The sequence below is a fragment of the Harpia harpyja genome, chromosome 11 (genome assembly GCF_026419915.1).
Source record: "Harpia harpyja isolate bHarHar1 chromosome 11, bHarHar1 primary haplotype, whole genome shotgun sequence".
Taxonomy (NCBI): Eukaryota; Metazoa; Chordata; class Aves; order Accipitriformes; family Accipitridae; genus Harpia; species Harpia harpyja.
The window spans coordinates 5,116,823-5,136,536 of NC_068950.1; the positions used below are offsets into that span (position 1 = coordinate 5,116,823).

The 19,714-nt window shown below is 59.5% G+C and overlaps 1 protein-coding gene across 1 annotated transcript; it reads right to left on the bottom strand.

Moving 5' to 3' along the window:
- Positions 1 to 3,509: 3,509 nt before the first annotated feature.
- On the bottom strand, positions 3,510 to 18,654 carry LOC128148210 (nuclear receptor ROR-beta-like). Its single transcript, XM_052801769.1, has 10 exons — positions 18,469 to 18,654; positions 10,785 to 10,870; positions 10,543 to 10,684; positions 9,768 to 10,181; positions 9,209 to 9,330; positions 8,730 to 8,862; positions 7,567 to 7,674; positions 7,062 to 7,172; positions 6,614 to 6,726; positions 3,510 to 6,053 (listed from the first exon to the last, which is right to left on the bottom strand). Exons 1-10 carry the CDS (start codon positions 18,473 to 18,475, stop codon positions 5,892 to 5,894), a joined length of 1,398 nt encoding a protein of 465 aa, XP_052657729.1. The 5' UTR covers positions 18,476 to 18,654; the 3' UTR covers positions 3,510 to 5,891.
- Positions 18,655 to 19,714: the final 1,060 nt, after the last annotated feature.

A 19,714-nucleotide genomic window follows, 5' to 3' on the forward strand; every position in this document is an offset into this window, starting at 1 on the left:
TGAACAGGCAAATGGCTCTGAAATCTTTGTGCCGACACAGCCTGACAACAGCGTACTGGGAAGCCCCTACCCTGCCACACTGACAGCTGGACTTAGACACTTTCTGGATTTATACACTTTTGTTTGGTTCTGTAGCTCCTTAACTCCTTACGCTGCGTTAGACTCCTTAACATAGGTACCCATCCATCTCCGAGGTACCAGCTTTATGTAAATGCTGTTAATTCAGCTGTATATAAATGCTACTCTACTTTAAAAACATTTACAAGCCCTGGGGCTGCTGTAAACACGGCGCTCCCAGCTCCAGGCTGTCTGATTCAGACTCATCCCTTTAACACTTAGCTGAGCAAATGCTGAGGCTCTCCCACCGCTCGTCTGCAAAGTTTCCCTAAAATACAGGTCTTGGGGCTCATTGCTCGCGTTCGGCCCCTGCTCTAGGCAGGCTGCCCAGCTTTGCAGGGGATTTGCTCCCCAAAGCAGGCGCAGGCAGTGCCCCTGGCTGCAGGATTTGCCAGCTGGGCAGATGTTTTTTGGCGGAGGGAAGGATCAGGCCTCCTGCCTCCATCGATCTAGAAGCATCACAGACATGCAGGGAATGAATATTTTAGCTATAAACCAGTAGAGGTCACTCCGCCCCAGTAAATCCAGTGCTACTGGGGACATTGGGCCACCAGTAAGGGAGAAGGAGTGCTTACTGGGGGAAGGCGGGATGGGCAGCGGGGTGGCAGAAGCCCAGGGACGGGGACACTGGGCAGCCGGGTCACCCTCGTACCGGCAGCTCCTGTCCTCGCTGTGCCCCGTGTGGGACAGACACGCTCGGGCCGTCCCCTCTTGCTGGAGGTGTTTGGGGTTCCAGGGGCCCCTGGAACCCGTCCTCCGCTGGCTCCCACGGACTGCGGATGTCAACACTCCTCCCGGCAATTCCCAGCATCTCCCCTGGAACTGAAAGGCCATTTTTCATAAACATGTTTTGTTTAAGGAGTAGCTCTTTGCAAGGGATTTTTTGACTACTTTCCCATGCTTTATTTAGTCTCCCCCCCCCAAAAAAATGAAGAAACGTGATTTTTGTGCAAAAAGACATCTTTTCAAAAACGAAAACCAAATAAAAGTGCCAGTGTGTGGCAATTTGGCGAGGCCATGGGCTGCTACATCTGCATTGCTGCCACAGCTCCAGCTGGTCCCTGCGTGCTCCCATGCCGGACACAGTGGCTCCCCGGGGTCCCAGCTCCGCTCCCTCCGTCTCCAAATGGGATGATAGCCCTTCCCCATGTCTCCATGAGCCATGCCATGTTTCTGGCTGTTACTGGCTCTCTGTAGCAACCAGGTTTTATCCTGCAATATATAAACTCTGTGGGTGGAAACCGTGAAGGAGGACGTGTGTTGCCTCCTGGGAATGGCGGAGCGGCAGTGGCTGGGGAGCCGGTGGGGTGAGACCCTGGGATTTACTGACCCTGCTGGTACAAGGATCCCTTTTCATTATTTTGCTCTGCTCCACAGCTCCCGGACAGTTCAACTGCTGCTGCCGAGGGACACAACTGCTCTGGATTGGTACAGGGAGTGGGGGAGCAGGTACCCAGGTGAGATTGTCAGGGGAAGTGGAAGGGGGAAATGAGGATGAGATTTGCACCCTTGATACCCAGTGATACCTTAGAACTGTCTGCATCCTGATGGAGAGGAGTCCTTGCACACGAGTGCTTGTATCCAGGGCCTGCCTTCCCTCCTAGGACTGGGTACTGTTTGAAAACAAATCCATGTACCCCTGCCCCAAAACGTGTCCCCAGTACTGCCAGATGCGGTCACTGTCCTCACTGTGGTCGTGGTTGAACAGACATTTCCCAGATGAAGCTCCTTCCCAGATCTCGGGATCATTCCCAGTGTGTGCCTAGCTTTAAGTGACCCAGTAATACTTTAAAACAACTAAAACCTAGCCTTATGTCCAAATCCTGCACTGGATCGGGGCTTCTGGTACAGCTTGGTCCTGAGTCTGCTGAAGAAATGAAAGGCTTTTCTGTGACTTTGAGGACTTTGCTTCCAGCCCCAGACTTTGCTAAAATTTGGAATCACAGTCACTATTTCCAACATTATTATTTTTTTTTACATTGTAAAACAGACTTTATTTTTCTCCCTGTAAATTTTGTGCAATATACTTCTATATACCTATAGAATACACCTCAATAAAAAGTTTTTTGTCCATACATTATATTACTTTTTATTTAATGTCATGAAAAATTCAGACAATGCTTTTGTCCTTAAATAAACGTTTCTCCCTCCCCCACCCTCCCTTCCTAGCTGACTGGTCCGAAAGAGGAAATTTTATTTAATTATTTTCTTTTCTTTAAAAAAATAGAAATTACAATCTTACAAGACAGAACATTCAATGAGAACAGAAGCATGTTCCTAAATCTAAAAAGTAAAACATTTCCATAAAACCTGTTGGTATCTACAGGTAGGTGTGTGTGGAGGGTGGTAAATGGAAAAAAATGTTTTCCATTTCTTCCTTTCATTCATATAGATAAAAAATAACATAAAACCAACTGAAACTTTATATATTTTTCTCTTTTGCACCAACATTCACAAGAATATATATTATATATATATTTTATCCATTTTTATACACAGTGTGAGGGTTCTGGAGGTGGAAATGCACACTCAGCTAAACTGCCAGAGCAAACAAACACACACAAAATTAATCTTCGTCTGGAAAAGAGCAATCCCTCGCATCTGAGGTTGCCCAGCTCAAGGGAACTGCTGCCGAGGTCTGTCTGAAAATAAAGCGGCAAAATGTCTTATGGTCAGTGGGATGGAAACGTTTCCAAGATGCCGAGGACCGAGCATTGAAGCAAGCTGGGGGTCTCAGGGCTCTCGTGCATCATCTCCGCTGGCCACGCGCAGCTCCGGCGCAGGGGAGAGTGGAAATCTCCCTTTTTCAGGCATTTCTACCCAGGCTTTTTCATTTGCCCTTTCTCTACAAGCTCGATGCCTGGCTCTGCCGAGCCACTGCTCTTGGTGGCACAGAGGGAGCGCAAGGGACCTTGGCACTGCCACCACTGCCCTGTGTATTCGGGTGAGCTGAAAGCAGAGGCTGCAGCCAGCGGAGGTGCTGTGGGGGGTTTGGCGAGCCCTTGCCATCCCTTTCGATGCGTGCTGCCCGTCCCAGGCAAGAAATCATTTAATCGACATTTAATCATTTATCCCCTCCCAAGAAATCATTTCATCAACAAGTCGGTTCCTTTAAAGAGAACTTAAAAGTGCAGGTTCCCGCACTTTGGCAGGTTGAGTTACACGTGTTTAATACTTCCAGTCTTCCCTAGATTCCCACAGGGGCTTTTATTGCTCAGAATCCAAAATCTGTCCCATGGGATGGACGCTGTGTCATAAGCCAGAAAAACGCAACCGGTGGCGAGGGCTCAGTCTTTTCCCAATTTAAGGTGCTTTCTTGGTTTCTTTGCCAGATGAAATGAAAACAGTGACATTGACCATTGGTGCACATTGGCTGACGAATACTGAGGATGTAAAGAAGGGTGTGTGCTTTTTTTTTTTTTCCCCTCAAACATTTCAAAACACCCGCGGCTGTCTCCTCTGAGAAAGGGAGTGCTGCTGTCCTGCAGAAACAGAGGGCGAGAGCCCCCTCCGCGAAGCACATTCATTTTTTCGTGTGCTTTTCCCTGCAGGGAGGAGCTGGGAAGCGAACGGTGCTGTCGGAAATGATTCTTCAAAAAAAGGCACAACCCTCTAGACGAAAAAGGCAGTACTAACTTCTCACTTCTCACAAGCTTTAGGATCCAAGAGGGCAGGAAACAAGCATGGCGCATCCCCGCCCCGGCGAACGCTGCACTGGAGAACGACGCATTGGCACTCAACATCACGCAGGACCGCTGGGAGGGTCAGCAGCCTTCACCAGAGACCTGGGCTGTAACGCCATCGGGGAGAGAAACAAGGCTGACGAACTCCAATGTGCTTCGAGAAGCAGTTCAGACAGCGGTTAGCAAAACCAGAAAGCGCATGGCTGTATGTGGCGGATGGCAGCTGCCAGGGAATAGCATGGTCCCAAGTTTTTCTCCGCCTTATACCAAAGCAGAAATCCCATAGGCTTACTGGCGAGTCTTCCCTGGTCAACAGTGGTCCATGGTCTTCCCTAGGAGGTCTTTTAACCAAAAGCATGAATATCCCCTACCATCACTAAGAAAGCTGCTCCTTTACTTTAAGGGGTGCAATTATGGAATTGAAGGTCTTCAGCTTACACTTGGGGATGATCTGAGCTGCCAGAGGATGGGGTTGGACGCACGAGAAATCAACACGAAGCGGGAAGGGGCTTGGGATTTTAGCCCTTTGTCAGCAGAAACTGGGGCTGCCTCAGAGCAGGTTTTTCCCCTGTAGCTTTTGGCATTCGCTGCAGGAGGAGCAGGAATAGGGACAGAAAAACCATCTGCAGAGCCTGGCCAGAGAGCCCCTCAAGCAGCCCTGCTGGCTGCAGGCTATCACAGCATCACCCCACAAATCCATCCCTTCTTTACCTTTTGAGCCTCCCAAGCTTGGAGCAGCAGGTCCCGACCACACCGTGACTTCCCGGGGAAGGAATAAGGACCTTTCACTTCCCCTTGACCCCAGTGGGCAGCTTCTTTCCCTAAAAAGCTCCCAGGTCCTGCTAAATAGAGAGCAACCCCCAAAATAACAGTTCTAAAGAGCTCCTTGGGGGGAAAAGCCTGGGTCCAACTTGACCTGCAACAGCAGCCACGGCCATGCTCCCGGTGGTCCCGGCATGGGAAGGGGGGACCCGGCAGTGGCACCAGCTGTGGGCTGGGCGGACGAAAGGTCATAGAACCTCCTCTGGGTGCTGAGCCATGGGACAGTTTTAACGATCTCGATAAGAAAACTACACACAACAGCCAGTACCCAAAGGGCCACTGCCTGCGACGACACGTGGGGACAGGCACCGAGCCCCAGCGCCTGCACCAACGCCTGTGGCTGCCTCTGGGCTGGAGCAGCCGGGAGCTGGGATTTGGCCACAGTCGCAAGGGCAAAGCCCCTCTTCGAAAAGCGCTCGGGATGTGGAAAGATGGCATGAGGTAGGCAGACCTGCCGAATCAGCTCCGAAAAGCCAGGTGGTCAGCCAGCTGGATGGGGAGTTGGCCAGGCATTTGGAAAAATGCTGCGATGGAGAGCACGGAGACCCTGCAAAGCTTTTCCCCGATGCATTGGGCATCCTTTCCCTCAAACCAGCCTCCTCCATGGGAAAATCCTGTGCTGAATCCCCCTCCAGCCACAGCCAGGTCTTTCTCAGCCAAGCTCCTGAGGTCACCCCATGCCCTGCGGGCTTGCTGCACCCATGGGAGAAGAAATAAAGCAAAGGCTCTGCCTTCGCCTTCTCCTCGGCTCCAGCCGGGAGCCCAAAGCTGCCCCCACTGGCCTGGTTCACCCCTATCCAGCCAAGTCTGCCTTGCCCCTTCTTTATCCCATGCCTTGTGTTTGGGTAAAAAAAATAAAATAAAAATAATAATTAAAAAAAAATAAAAATCAGCAATGGAGTGCAGCCAGGACAGCGGGAAGGGCTGTGCCGCGAGCGTGGCGGCGTGTGCGTGGCGTGCGCTCCCCTGGGTCCGTGCACTGTGGGGAGGAGTTGGTCCCTTACCACTGCCAGGAGCATCTCCTCTCCCGAGCAGAAGTTTCACATTCATTTCACTGGTATGGCAAAGTCCGTTTGCTTTTTCCTTCAAGGTGCTTTACATTCAAGAGCTATTGCAATCCACAGCGAGGAAACGGGGCCAGGGATATACCCCAGCCCCCTGGGTTCTCTTGAGTTTGATTATTTGATTTAAATAAACTGCCCCAAACCTCTGAAGTTTAGTTCGTCTCCAAATTTTGGGGAACTCGAAGGAGGCTGGCGGCTCCCAGCCTTAGCTCTCCCGTGGGTCGCTGTACTGAAGCTCCGAGTTAAAGACCTCCTTATAGAGGGGTGGGAAGTTCATGGCGGTCTCCGGGTGCAGGAGACGGAAAAATTCCAGCTTGTCCAAGTGCAGGTTGCAAATGGTCTTCATCAAGGGCAGCTTGGAAACCATCTGCAGGGAAAGAAGGAGCTGGTGACCGCTGGGTTCCCTGCTAGCATCTCTCACGCTGCCGTTCCCCCTTCCTTGGGGACAAGCGGGTGGGTTTGGAGACCACTGGCTCTGCCTGGCACGGGGGGCACCAGCATACACCCCCACCTTTGGGCAGCCTGGCAGCAGCATGGTCTTGCCTCCAAACCCACATCTTTGTGCAGGAAAACCAGCACCTGGGAGGATGTGAGGAGCCCCCCAGTGCCCACCCCGTCCCCATCCCAGCTCTGTCCTGCCCAAAGCGTTCCTGAAACAGCTCCTTTTGCCCCAAACCCCCACTGCCTGATGCACTGCTGGGCTCAGCGGCACGGGGCTGCCTCCACCTGCACCGCAACAGAGATGCACAGCCCTTGGAAAGAGAAATCCTCCTCCTTCAACAGGTCCCAGGGCTCACCCCCCCAAAAATGCCATGCGTGGCTAGTGAGCTCTGACACAGCTACATCCACCAGTTCAGACATCTCCCCGTGGCACACGTGCCATGCCCCGGTCGGGCTCCCCGTGCCGCACGCAGGCAGCTCCTTTACCTTCGAGAGCTTGTCCTCGGCAGAGTGTTTCTTCTGGATCTCATGCTGCAGGGCCACATAGATCTTGTCCTGGAGCTTCTGCACCTTCTTGGACTCCGTCAGCCACGGGCGATCTACGGGAGATGGCCGAGTCAGTGCGGTGGCCTCTTGTGCTTTTAACCCTTCCTGCTCCCCAGGATGCTTTTGGGGACGGTGACATGGCCAGGCAGCCCCTTTCTGCATCCCCCCATCCCACTGTGGGCAATGTGGCTCCTCCTCCCGCTGAGGAGTTCTGGCAGATGCATTTTCAGATGCATTTTGTCCCCCAACCTCCTTTCCCAGGAGTAACTTAAATCATCCACCAAGGAAGCAGCGCTGAGATTTACAGGTCAGCTCTCCCCAGCTTTGGTACAACACCCCCCTCGTCAGCCAGCCCTAGCTGTGGTGTCCCCCCCAGAGACCCCCATACCTGGGGAGAGCAGGACGGCAGCGGTGAAGAGGGCGAGCTCCTCGTCCGACAGCTGCAGGCGGCACAGGGTCCTCCCCAGCTCGAAGACGGCGCCAATGAGGTCGTCACAGCCTGATGGGGGGACAGCGGAGAAGAGGGGGACGTCACGGCTGCATGCTGCCTGGCGGCACCCCCAAAATCCCACCAGCCGGCCAACCCCAGCGGCACCCGGGGCTCGGAAAGCTTTTGGCAGGCAAGATGGGTGAATGGGGGGGTCTGCAGCAGAGGATGCCCGGCATCACTGGGCTTTGGGCTGGGGCAGAAAGCGGGTCCCAACTGTGGCGCACATCAACCCGATCCCAACGGGTGTGGGAGCAAACATGGGGGGGTCTCACCCCCTCCTGTCCCCTGGGGATTTAGCCCAGCCGCAGGGATGCTGCATTTCACCTGGCTGCAAACCCCAGCCCTGTCCGGGCGTTGAAAGGAGAGGAGAACCCCGAGAGAGGCGCAGCGAAGCAGGTCTTACCAAGCGACTTGAACATCTGCACGCCACCAAACTTCCCCTCGAAGAGGACGGTGTTGTTCAAGGGGTTGAACGCACGGATCATGCGGATCAGGAGCACCTCGAGGCAACCTGACGTAGGCAGAGAGAGCGCAGACGAGGGCAGGGCAGGGCAGGGCAGGGGGGGGTTCCATCATCCCCGGACCAAATGTAAGAAAGAGGAAAGCCCCCAGTGCAAGTTTGAAGTCCAGATTGTTCATTCCCAAGAGCAGATTGGTTATTCCAATAAATCCAATTTGGGTTTGGGGGTTTGGTATTTTTAGGTTTCCAATTGCGACCACAATATTTCACCAAAGGCAAATATTATCCAGGCATTTGCAGCCGGACACAGAGATCGATCGAGGTCATGGTGGAGCACCAAGAGGGGAGAGGGTGAAAACAAAATAAATAAAAAGAAAATGGAAGGAAGAAATGAAAGAATGAGTTAAACTCCAGCATGTTGGGTACAGCCAGCTCTGGCTTCAGGGTTCAGCACTCTACCGGGAGGCTGGCACACATTCCCTGTGCTGGGTGAGGCTTTCAGCTCCCCAGCCCTGAAAGTTCACAAACTGGGAGGCTTTTCTGCCTTTTTTGGCATTTTGGGGCTTTTGCACTTTCAGGTCCCTCGCCTGGGCACGGCGTCACCAGCTCGGGCAGACAGACAGGTGTGCGCTGCCGTTGTCCTCCTCTTCCCGGTCTCTTGCTGGGAGAAGAGGTCAATCCTTTCCTCTTCTCCCTCCCTGCTCCCTTTTGGGTTTGGCACCCCTTTTTCTGGGGGAAAACCCACTGGGCTCATTTCTATCCTGGTTTCTGGGTGACATTTGGTTGAGGGCCACCATGGAGAAAAGCCTCTGCTCAGGGAGGCCACTGCTCACGTCCCTCTCTATACCATCACCTTTAAATATCACCTTCAACTCCTTCCACCCCAGTACCTGCTCCCTAAGCACCGATGCCGAGCCCGGGGCCAACCGGGGTGGTGAGGGAGGGGAGATCCCGAAAGGAAAGCACTAGCCAAAAGAAAAGATGGGATATGCCTTCGGCACCGCGGCTGCCGCTCGCGAGAGGTGTTGGGGACGCAAGAGGGATGGTGGGGATGTGGGGGGGATGGCAGGGACACGAAGGGGGACGGCAGGGTGCCCTGCTCTTACCGGCTTTCAGCAGAATGATTTGGTCGTTCTGGCAGAGCTCCATGAAGCCGTCGATGCGCTTGGCGAACTCCACCACGTACTGGATGGCATTGGAGATCTGCAGCGAGCACTGCTGCCACATGGCCTCGCAGCTCTGCCGGCACAGCGGGGACATCCCTTAGGGCTCGCTGCCACCCCATCACCCTGACTCCGCTGTTCCCCCCCCCCACCCCATTGCACAGGGCGGGGAAGGGACCCAGGTGCCATGCCATCCGTGGAGGGGGTGGTGGCACTAGGACAGCCAGGACATGACCTGCCACCACAAACCCACCCCAATACTGGGCTTTTGCAGCTCCCAAAGCACTGAAAGACCCTCCTCATCCTCCTCGCCTTCATCCCTGCCTTGGCGCAGCACTGGGGGATAGCGGTGGCCCTTGCCAAGGGCTGCCGCAGCTCTGGCTGTGGCGGGGAGCTGGGGGGGCCACGGCAGCGGCACTCACCTTGCTCTGCAAGGCGCGGACCTCCTCGGGGGAGTAGAGGGTCCACGCCAGGCGCTTGAGCTCCTCCGTCGTGTACTGGCACGTCTCCAGGTGCGACTTCACCACGTTCTGGGCTACCCGGTCTGCAAGGTAAGGGCAGCGGGCGGTGAGTCCCGGGGACCCCGCCGGCCCCCCTGTCCCCACACCCCGACGCCGTCCTCTCCTGGGTGTCCTGGGGGGCTGCTGGGGCTGGAGGGGCAGAGGGGCTCACGCGCGGTGTCACGGGGATATGAGGACAGATGAGCATCGGGGGCTGTCCCCAAGGCAGAGGGGGAAATGCTCCACACAACCTCAGGTGCGCTGAGCTCCGACAGTGCTCAGCCTGCAGGAGGGGATGGGCTTGGGGCTGCTCCAAGGGCTGGGGCTGGGTCGGTCCCTCACTGCGAGCGTGCCTGGCACAGCATGGGCACCCAGGGCTGGATTTGTCCTGCAAGGTGCCCAGGACTGCACCAAGCACCATCCCCAGGGCTGCACACCCCGTGTGTGCCCGGCATCGCACCGGGACCATGCCAATGCTCACCGATCTCGAGGACCGAGATATCGGCAGCCAGCTGGCCGCCCTCCAGCGCGCCGTGTGCGAACAGGGCTGGCTCCAGCATCAGCTCGTAGATGGACTCCTGCTTGATAAGCGTGGCATCAGCCACGTCCAGGCTGGACTGGTCAGGCGAGGGCTGCGCCGAGGCGAGCAGGTCGAGGTTGTAGTAGGTGCTGCTGCCATCGGGGGTGAGGGGGAATTCAAAGAGGAGCCCGTCCGACAGCGTGGAAATGTCATCCAGGTCCGAGAGCCCACTGCTGACGCTGGTGGTGTAGACGCGGCTCAGGGGCTCGGGCTCATCCTTGGTGCCGCCGCTCTGCTCCTGGCTCTGCTGGTGCTTCTGCACCTCGGCGTAGAGGCTGTCCCGCTGCTTCTTCGACATGCGACCGAACTTCACCGCTGCCCGGTGAGGAGAGAGTGGCCGTGTCAGGGCAGCTTTGCCCCCACAGAGCAGGAGCCGCGACCGCCCGCCTGCCCTGGGAAGGGTCCTGCCTCCCAGGGGAGCATGTGGTTTAGGGGTGCAGGAGCCCTGAGTGGGGTAGGGGCCCCATCGGATGCACCCCCCGCCCCAGACCGACCCAGGGTCGAACGGAACAGAATCGATTTAAATTTTCCTATGGAAGATGCAAAAGCATTTCTCGCTTCCCAAAAACCTCCTTTCACCGGGCTGGCCCCACGGGGGAAACAGCTTCAGCCCTGACAGCCCGACTGGCTCTGAGGAGGAGCAGACATGCCCCTGGTGACCCCGGGCACAACTCACCGTCGCGGGACATGCCCAGCGCCAGGCATTTCTGCAGGCGGCAGTGCTGGCAGCGGTTGCGGTTGGTGCGGTCGATCAGGCAGTTCCTCTGCCGGGAGCAGGAGTAGCTGGCGTTGTTCTGCTGGCTCCTCCGAAAAAAACCCTGCGTGGGATGGGGAGGTGTTGGGAAAGTGCCCGGCGGGATGCCAGCCCCTGTGGCCGCCCGCCCGCTGGCACCCATCTCCGGGTATTCCTGGGCTCACCTTGCAGCCTTCACAGGTGATAACGCCGTAGTGGATCCCCGAGGACTTGTCTCCGCAGATCTTGCACGGGATCACTTCAATTTGGGCTGCGGTGAAAGGGGAAAAGGGGGAAAACCACAGTGGTTAATGATGGCTGCCACTAAACCGAACGAGGGAGATGGCCCTCCCTCTGCGACAGCTGCAGCCCTGCTCGGCAGCTGGGGAAACTGAGGCAGGAGATCTGGACCTGCCGGCAGCTCAGCCCTTCCCACAGACCCCACAAGGATGCTTGCGCCTCAGAGAGGCCCCCGAAAAGGCCCAGGCAGGACGTGGGGTACCCCCATCCGCTCCGCCATCCTCTCCAGGACCAAGAGATGGGTAGAAAAGCCCTTTGAGCTACGAGAGTACAGCACGTTTGTGCACCAGCCTGCCTGGGACCCCGTTTTGGAATCATTCCCCTTATTTTTCAGCTGGTGCGTGCACGCTGGGAGGGCACCGCAGGCAGGGACACCCTCAGCACAGGGACCATCCCTGTCCCTGCAGCCACGGACCCTCTGCTGCCTGGGGTCTGGCCCAAGCAGAGGGTCCGGGGGGCCCCTGACCCCCCCAGCAGCTCCTTAGAAAACCCAGGACCGATATAGCCATTGCCGGCTCAAGGTCCCAGCCCCCTTCCCCCCACAAATCCGCTTCCCTCCCCGCTTCTGCTTCGCTGGCACTGAGCTGCTAATAGGCTTCGTCCTCCTCATTTTCCAGCTGCCCCAGATCTGGGCTGGCTCTGCCCGCCCCGTGTGCACTAGGGGGGGGGGACATGGGGCACCTCCGGGACTCGTACGTGCCTCCCGGCATCTCTGCACCCTCTAATCCCCGCTCCAGCCCCCGCGCCCCCCGGCCGGGCTCAGCTTGGCATTGCTCTCGAGGGTGCTGGGCAGCCGCTGCCACGCCAAAATAACCCCCGCGGCCAGATTATGGTTATTTCAAATCTCCTGGGCCTGTGCAAATCTCCGGCTTGGGTAATTCCCTTCTGCCTCTCTTCTCCCCTGGGAGTAACTGGTTCTGGTCGAGGGACGTGTTTTGCGGATCGCTGCTGGCAGGGGCCACCTCTGTGGGTGACAGCCCCGGTGCTCGACCAGTGCCGCCTGCACCCCGGCACCCGGCGGTGCCCTGGGGTCCCTCGCTGCTTTTGGGGAGGCTGGGCTGGGTCAGCACAAGCCTCGCCATGCAGCGGGGTGGCCGGGATGCCATCGGTCCCCTGGGGATGCCATCGGTCCCCCAGGGATGCCATCGGTCCCCCTCTCCGGGGCAGATTTACTCCCAGCCATACGGGGGAAGGACTCACCCCAAGTCCGGGTACAAGCGGAGGGACGGATCCCTCCTCCACCCGTTGACTCGCTGCTCGGCTCCTGCCCCAAATGCGCCAGGTGATTTTGGGGTTCACCCCCCTTCCCCAGAGCTCCTGAGCTGGGCTTCTCCCAGGGCTGTGTTGTTGTTGTCGTCCCCCAAACCCAAGGGGGTCACACACCCCCCTGTCCCTCCCCAAAGCCTCTGCCTGTGCCTCTGCTGTACTTTTGGGGCCGGGACAGCAGAGCTGCCCACCCGGGGCCGGCGGGGAGCGGGCAGGGATGGCCAGGACATCCTCCCGTTCAAGCCCCCCCCCCCAGAAGCAGCCCCAGGGGGGGTCACCCCTTTGACAGGGGACAGAGGCACCGGCAGGGCGACGTGCCAGCACCCCCATCTCGCTTGCGGACTCTGACAACCAAGAAACCCCCCGATTCCCCGGCCCCCACCGTCGCCTTCGCCCGTGCCGCCAGAGCGGGGTGCAACCTGCAAACCGTGGGGACCCCTCCGCGCCCCGACGCCCTGCCCCAAACCCCGTCCCTATCGCCCCGGGAGGAGCGCGGGGACAGGACGGAGGTGGTGGCACCATGGGGGGCACAGGGAGGTGGTGCCACCCCCAGCAGGAAGCGGCGTCGGTTCGTTATGCAACGTAATTGCAGCCGCCGGGAGCGCTGGGGTGATGCATCGCCGGCGTGCCGCGCCCTCACGCCCGCGGCCGATACTCCCGGCCCCCTGCAATTACCGGCACCGCGCGCCCGGCAAAACATATGGGCTGAGCGTGGCCCTCGCACCCACCAGCACCCGCCGAGCAGAACCCGAGGGTGCTGCTCCGCTCACCCCGCGGGGGCCCCGAAAGCCGTTCGTCAGCTCCCAACGATGGGGATGGCTTTGTGTGATGCCGATGGCCAAATCCTGCCCCTGCACCCCGGGGCCCAGGCAGAGGGGAGCCCCACCCAGAGACCCCCCCAGCCGGCATGGGCAGAGCTAAGGGTATGGGGGGACAATGCTCTCCTGGCTCCTCCGGAGCCAACCATCACCCCTGGGTGCTGCGAAGGAGAAGCCCCAACCGCTCACTGTGTGCCCGCAGCCTCTTGGGGCTCTAATTAGCATCCTGCTAATTACACGGCCGTGCCCACCGCCAGCACCTGACCTGCTCGTAAGACGTTCGCCCCAAATAACTGACGTGGAGATACAGCCGTAACCCCGGCGTGATGGCAATTACAGCCCAGAACAGCGTTTAATTGCTGCTCTGTTTGTAAGCCCTGGCTGAATCACCGTGCTGGCTCCCTCGGCGTCCCCTCGTGCCGCGGCCATGTCTCCCCGGGGACCCCCGGGACCAGACATGCCCCTGGGGCAAACCCAGCAGGACAGGGAGAGATGTGGGTGCTGGTGGGGTGGCTGCAGCAGCACCCCATATCCCTCAAATATCACTGCAGTCAGGGGGAAACATCACAGCAGACCCCACACTCCGGGCATGAAACCTCTCCCCCTCGCTGTGCCTCAGTTTCCCCACCGGAGCACTGGGCTCCCCCTCCTCCCACCATAACCCTGTGAGTATTGGCCACGCTGTACAAAAGGGGGGTTTATTTAGGTGGAAGAAAACCCATTCCCCCTGCCCGGGGTGGGGGGCAGGCAGTGAAACTCCTCCTTGGGGCTGGCGGGGCTAAAATAGGGGGCAGGGGAAAAAAAAAAAAAAAAAAAAAGGGTTAAAAAAAATAAATAATAATCTCCAGCTGGCAATTAAAATGTCCCGGCCGCGGTATTTGCTCTCCTCCCAGTGTAAATATTTCTTGCCCAACTCCCGGCCCGCTGCCACCGGCCGGCCCTTATGTAAGTGGCACCGCGGCACCGTCCGGCCATGGGGACGTCCGCCTCGGTGGTGCCGGTGGCGGTTGGCCCCCGGTGCGGTGACTGTATGGCTTCGTGGCTGGAGCCATCCTGTCCCACTGACACACTTTCTGCCTGTGGCCCCACACGCTTGTGTAACGCCGTGGCCGTTAACCCTTCCCACAGCCGTACCGGGACGGAGCCGGGGCTGCACCCCGACCTCCTGCTGCTGGGGATGGGGCCTTTGGGGCATTTTGGGGTGATACCTCGAGCTGGGGACACCCATTTGCCGCCCCGAGCTGCAGCTCTCCGTGGGGGACGCAGGTCCCAGGTCTCCTGTCACCCCCCATGTGTGTCGCCTCCAGCCCAGCACCGCTTGCCCCAAACTGGGCAGGCGGCTCCAGTGGTTTTGGCAGAGCCAGAGCCACCCTCCCTAGAGCAAGACTCGGCCTTCCTCCTGCGCCAGCACACCCTCCTCTCCATCACCTCCACCCTGAGGGTGGGCATCCCTCTTGCACCCCTGCAGGATCCGGCCACGGGGGTCTGGACCCTCCCTCTGCGGTGCAGGGGCCATAGGTGGCCCCATCCTCCTCCTCCCCCCATCCCTCCCCTTGGCTGTATGATCTTACTGCTGGGGCAGGGGGGGTCACCCCAAAACCCTCAGCACCCCACTGAGCCCCGGGATGTGCCGTGACCCCGCTTCTGCCGGAGGCTTTTTGGATCCAGCCGGCTCGATGGGGACTGGGTGCCCCTGAGGGGTGCATCCCTGCCCCAAAACCCGGCTGAGGAGCGAGGACTCCTGGGGGGGTAGTGATGTTTTGGGGGGCACCGTCAGGTTCCTGCAAAGCCCTCTGCGCAGACTCCCTCAGAGCGAGCCCGCACACCCTTCAACCTGTGGGGCTGGGGTCAGGATACGGCCACCCCCTCCCCTGGGTGGGCCACATGAGGCCATGGGAGCAAACCGACCCCCAGGCATGGGTGCCCCTTGCTGGGGTGGGGGCACGGAGGGTTGAGCAGCCCAGCTCTGGGTGTTTCGGAGGTGAATCTGTGCCCCCATGACTGTCCCTGCCCCAAATACCCCCTTGGCTGCCGGGGCGAGAGTCGGGGCAGGCAACTTCCCCGGTGCCCTGGCTCATTACCCAGCGAACCTGCTGGGAAAGTAGGTCTGTGCCCCATCCTGCTGCCGCGATCGATGCCGCAGGACGGGCACCTCCGGTAATTAGCAGCAGCCCCGCAGCCCTCCCTCACGTCCCCAGCCCCAGCCAGGGCGCAGGGATGCTCTGATGTTCTGCCACCACCGTCCTGTCCCTTCCAGCTCAGCATTCCTCCGGCTCAGCATCCAGAGCAGGGAGAGGAAGATGGGTCCAGGCTGCACAGGGACACGCGGGGACACACAGGGACCTACGATGCCATCCCACCTCCCCATCCCTGCCCCAAAACCCAGCTCTGCTTCCTCATCCCCTGCAGCAACCTCCGACCCTGGGGCCCGGTGCTGCTCCCGGCTGCACCCATCTCTGGGAGCTGCTGTGCTTCCCCACAGCAATTAGCCACCGTTGTATTTTGGGAAGGTGGCCGTGGGGTAGGGGTGGCGGAGGAGGAATAAATAAGTAAATAAAGGGAGTGATCACCCCTTTACAACTGCCATTGGTTTTGCTTTTAAACAGGCTCTCGTGCTGCAGCGCCCCAGGGTCCTCCAGCACCCCGGCATTTCGGCTATCACCGCCGGCAAATCCCATCCCCATCCATGCACCCTGGGGGTAACCCCAAACAGGCTGGGGCTGCGTGAGGCCGGCACGGTTTGCAGCATGCGGCTGGCATGGCCCCGGCATGATGTCCAAAGCACTGGCTCCAGGTCACAGGGGCAACGGCAACACCAGGGCTGGGATCATGTGGGCAATATGGAAAATTTAAATTACACAACTCCAGTCCCGTGCCGGGCTGTGATGCTGGAGGTAGGAACTGGTTTCTTAATTGATTAGCAGAGATTTCCTGGAAACTTTGGGCCAGAACAGAGCTCAGCCACTCTCCCCCAGCCACCTTTGCTCATGGCCAAGCGGCCGGTGGCTTCACACCTGCCCCGATACCCGGCAAGGTGCCGTATTTTCCCTGTCCCGTGGTGCAGTGCGTGTCCTCGGCTTGGAAATCGCAGCAAGCGGTTCACCCACAAGCAGCATCGGGTGGGTGATGAGGCTCCCCTACAGCCAGCCGGCTCCTGTCCCGGCTGCTCTGGTTCACCGTCTCCCGCACCGCGTGGCATCGCTCCAAGGCCAGCCCCACTGGCGTGGGACACAGCCCTTTGCACTTTGGCTGGCACAGGAGGGTGGCAAAGGTGCGGTGGTGGGGAAGGGGACCTGCCACCGGCCCAGGGTGAGGAGAAACAGGGCTACGGTGGGAGAATCCCTCTGGTCCTACAGCTAAATCGGGGAGGGGCAGAGGGGGAGGAATTATCTCCATGGGGCTAAATAAAGGCAGTGAGAGCGGCTCTGCTCACCGCATCCAATAAACCGGGCGCGATTTAGACATTAGCAGCTCTTTAAATAGCCGCTGCTGAGTTCACCGGGTTGTGGGGTTACCTGCTGCCACCCGTGGGGACAGGGACCAACATGTCCCCATCACTGCACTCTCCCCCTCCAGGTGCTGACACTCCGCGGGGTTATCAGGGTCAAGGATCCCAAATCCTGGCTGGATCCCTCAGGACCCCACGCTGCCGGTGGGCACCTTTCTCCTCCAACCTTATTTTCAGGAGGCAAAGGGCACGGCCATCCCCATCCCCATCCCACGGTACCCAGGACAGGCACAGCCGTCGTGCGGGAGGACCGATGGGTGCCGGCCATCCTCACCCATGCCAGCGTGCGCACGCTGGCTAAACGGGCAGAGAAGCTCCTCCTCCGCCCTCTCTGATTTTTCCAATGACAGATCTAGGTCACTAGGACAAGTCGGAAAGGCTGCCGAGCCACCGCACGCTCCTCGCCACGCCGCTTGCAAAACAAGCGAGCGGGAGGGCTGGAAACCCTATAGGATTATACAAGGCAAAGCCTCTTGCCTGGCCCCGGCGCAGCCGCGGCGCGGGAAGGAGAGGAGCGAGGAGCTGCTGTGGCCCCCAGGGAACAGGGCAGAGCAGTGGCGGTTTTGGGGAAGAAAACAGAAATTGAATCGATTTGGCGTCGCCATGCGGCACTTGGGCTTTGGCGAGAGATGGGGACCCCGCGCCGGGCAGGACTGCGGGAAAAACACCCGACAGGGGAAAATGATGTGATATCAGGGGGGTTTGGCCCTTAATTAGGGCCAACACACAGTAATTGGGGGGAAAAAAGGAAAAAAAGATTAAAAAAAAAGGAAAAGTTCACCCAGCTGCTAATTAAGCCCAGTGCCGGCTGTGCAAGTGCTACGTAAGAGTCAGGCAGTGTTATTAATTAGGCAGGCGTTAATGCTTCCCTCCGTACTAATAAAGGTGAAATCCCGGGATGTCACGGGGCAGGAAAGGGATGCAGGGGGGCTCGCCTCGCCCTTGCCCAGCCCCACCATTACACAAGAGTGCGGCGGGTGGCACAGCCGCAGCATCGGCGGCCGCGCCGGGGAGGGAGGAAAAGCAATTTGAGGACCTCAGAGATGTACATCCCCATACGTACACCCAAAAATACACCTAAATATTGCACCCAAAAATACACCTAAATACACATACCCAAAAAACACACCTAAAGACGTGCACAAGCAAGTCCTGGCGGGGGTGAAGGGCTCGCGCACGCCAGGCAATGATGGAAAACGGCTTTAAAGGGGGATAAAAATCCCACCCCAGGGTGTTAGGTCCCAGCCACACTCCCAGCAGCTTGGTTGGGAACAGGCACGGGGAGAGCTGGGTCCTCCGCCACTGCGTCACCATCACCGGGCCCCGATGGATCGTCCCGCCGGAGCCTTCCTCCCTCCATCCTCCTCCTCCCAACCGCCTGCTTTGCAAAGCGGAGGGGGGAAAAGTAGGAATCGCCTTTAATAACGGATAAAATCAGGCAGGCGCTGGCACGACTCACCCCCTTCCCTGGATAAGGGGCACCCGAAATTGCGGCTGGTCCCTCGCCTGGCCCCGCAGGAGCATCCCACCGGCTGCCCCCAAACCACCCCCGAAACTGCAGTGGGGAGGGGGGAAAAGGGGGAAAAAACCCACAATAAATCCAGCCCTGGTGGGAGCAACATATTGAAGAGGAGATTAAGGGGTTTAGTGCGAGGAAAAGCTTAAGAGCGGGTCTAAGCCGGCGTCGGAAAGCGAAGCAAAATAAACAAGAATTTTATTCCTAATGAAGGGGGGAGCCAGACCGACCCCGGCGGGGCTGATGCGGGTCCCCCCCCCCGTGTTCCCCCCGCGGGGCTGACGCCGGTCCTCCCGTGTCCCCCCGGCGGGGCTGATACCGGGTCCCCTCCGCCCCCCCCCGGCGGGGCTGATGCCGGGTCACCCCCCCGTGTCCCCCCACCGGCGACAACTTTTGCCGCTGCCTCCCCGCAACCGGGCGCTCCCCCCCAGACCCCCCCCCCCCCCCCGCAACGGACTCACCCCGCATCGTGGCCAGCGGCGCTCAGGACCGCGCCGGGGGGCGCATGGGGCGGCGCGGGGGTCCCTGCGGCGGGGCGGGGAACGGTGGCACCGGGAGGCACCGGGCGGCACCGGGAGGCACCGGGCGGCTCTGGCACCTGCCCCTCCGCGGCGCCGCTGACCCACTTCTGCCCGAGCATGCGGCCGTTCACATGACGAGCCCGCCCCGCCCCGCCCCCCCCAAATCGGTTTCACTTCCAGCCCCACCTCCTGCCCTTCCTCCTCCTCCTCCTCCTCCTCCTCCTCCTCCTCCTCCTCCTCCTCCTCCTCCATCTCCATCCCCATCCCCGCCGCGCCGGTGCTCGGCGCTGTACATGGGCGCTGCGCTGGGGCTGCCCGGCGTCTCCTCGGTGCCGGGGGCTGCTCGACACCCGGGGTAACGGGGTACGCTGCTCTGGCAGCGGGGTGCTCGGCGCTGCACCCCCCCACACCCCGGGTGCTGCCCGCCCATGGGAGGGCCGTGCCGGTGCCCGTCCTGTCCCGGCTCGCCCAGGCACGGGGCCGGCTGCGTGTCCCGCTGAATCACCGCCCCATCTTGCTTCACCCCCTTCCCCGTGCGGCTCCGCTGTCCCCCCCCCAATCCCAGGGTGGTCCCCCCCCCAACCGCAGGGACCCCCGCACCCCCCGGCAGGACAGAGCGGGGGAGCCCTGGAGAAAGCGCAGACACCCGGCGCTGGGGGGATGTGGGAAGCGTGGGGACCCCCGAGCCGCCCCACCGTGTCCCCACAGCAGGGTGCAGATGCTGGGGTCCGAGGGGACATCCTGGCTGGGAGAGCTGTGGTTCGGAAAGTGTGCAGCGGGAAGCTTTGGGGGTGGCAGCGAGCCATTCTCACCCTGTCCTTCATGCTGCGATGCACACAGAGGGCTTTGGGGCCCGGGGTCGTGTCCTGGATAATGGGGAGCTCCAATACGCTGCTGGAATAAATGCAAAGAAATGATGGCTCTGGACCACGCAACGAGACCTCATGGTGCAGCGCCAGAGGTGTCGGCACGGGGCAAAGCCCCATGGCTGGGGTTTGAGGTGCAACTCTTGCACCATGTCACCAGAGTCCCCATGGTGCCACACCACAGGGGTGGAGGCGGTTGGTCCGTGTCACGGCCGGGCCAGGGCTCAGGGCGTGAGGGATGTGGTCGGTGCTCAGCAGCACCAAGGGATGCCTGGGTCTTGGGGACAGTGGCACTGGCCTGGAGACCTGCTGTGGGCAGA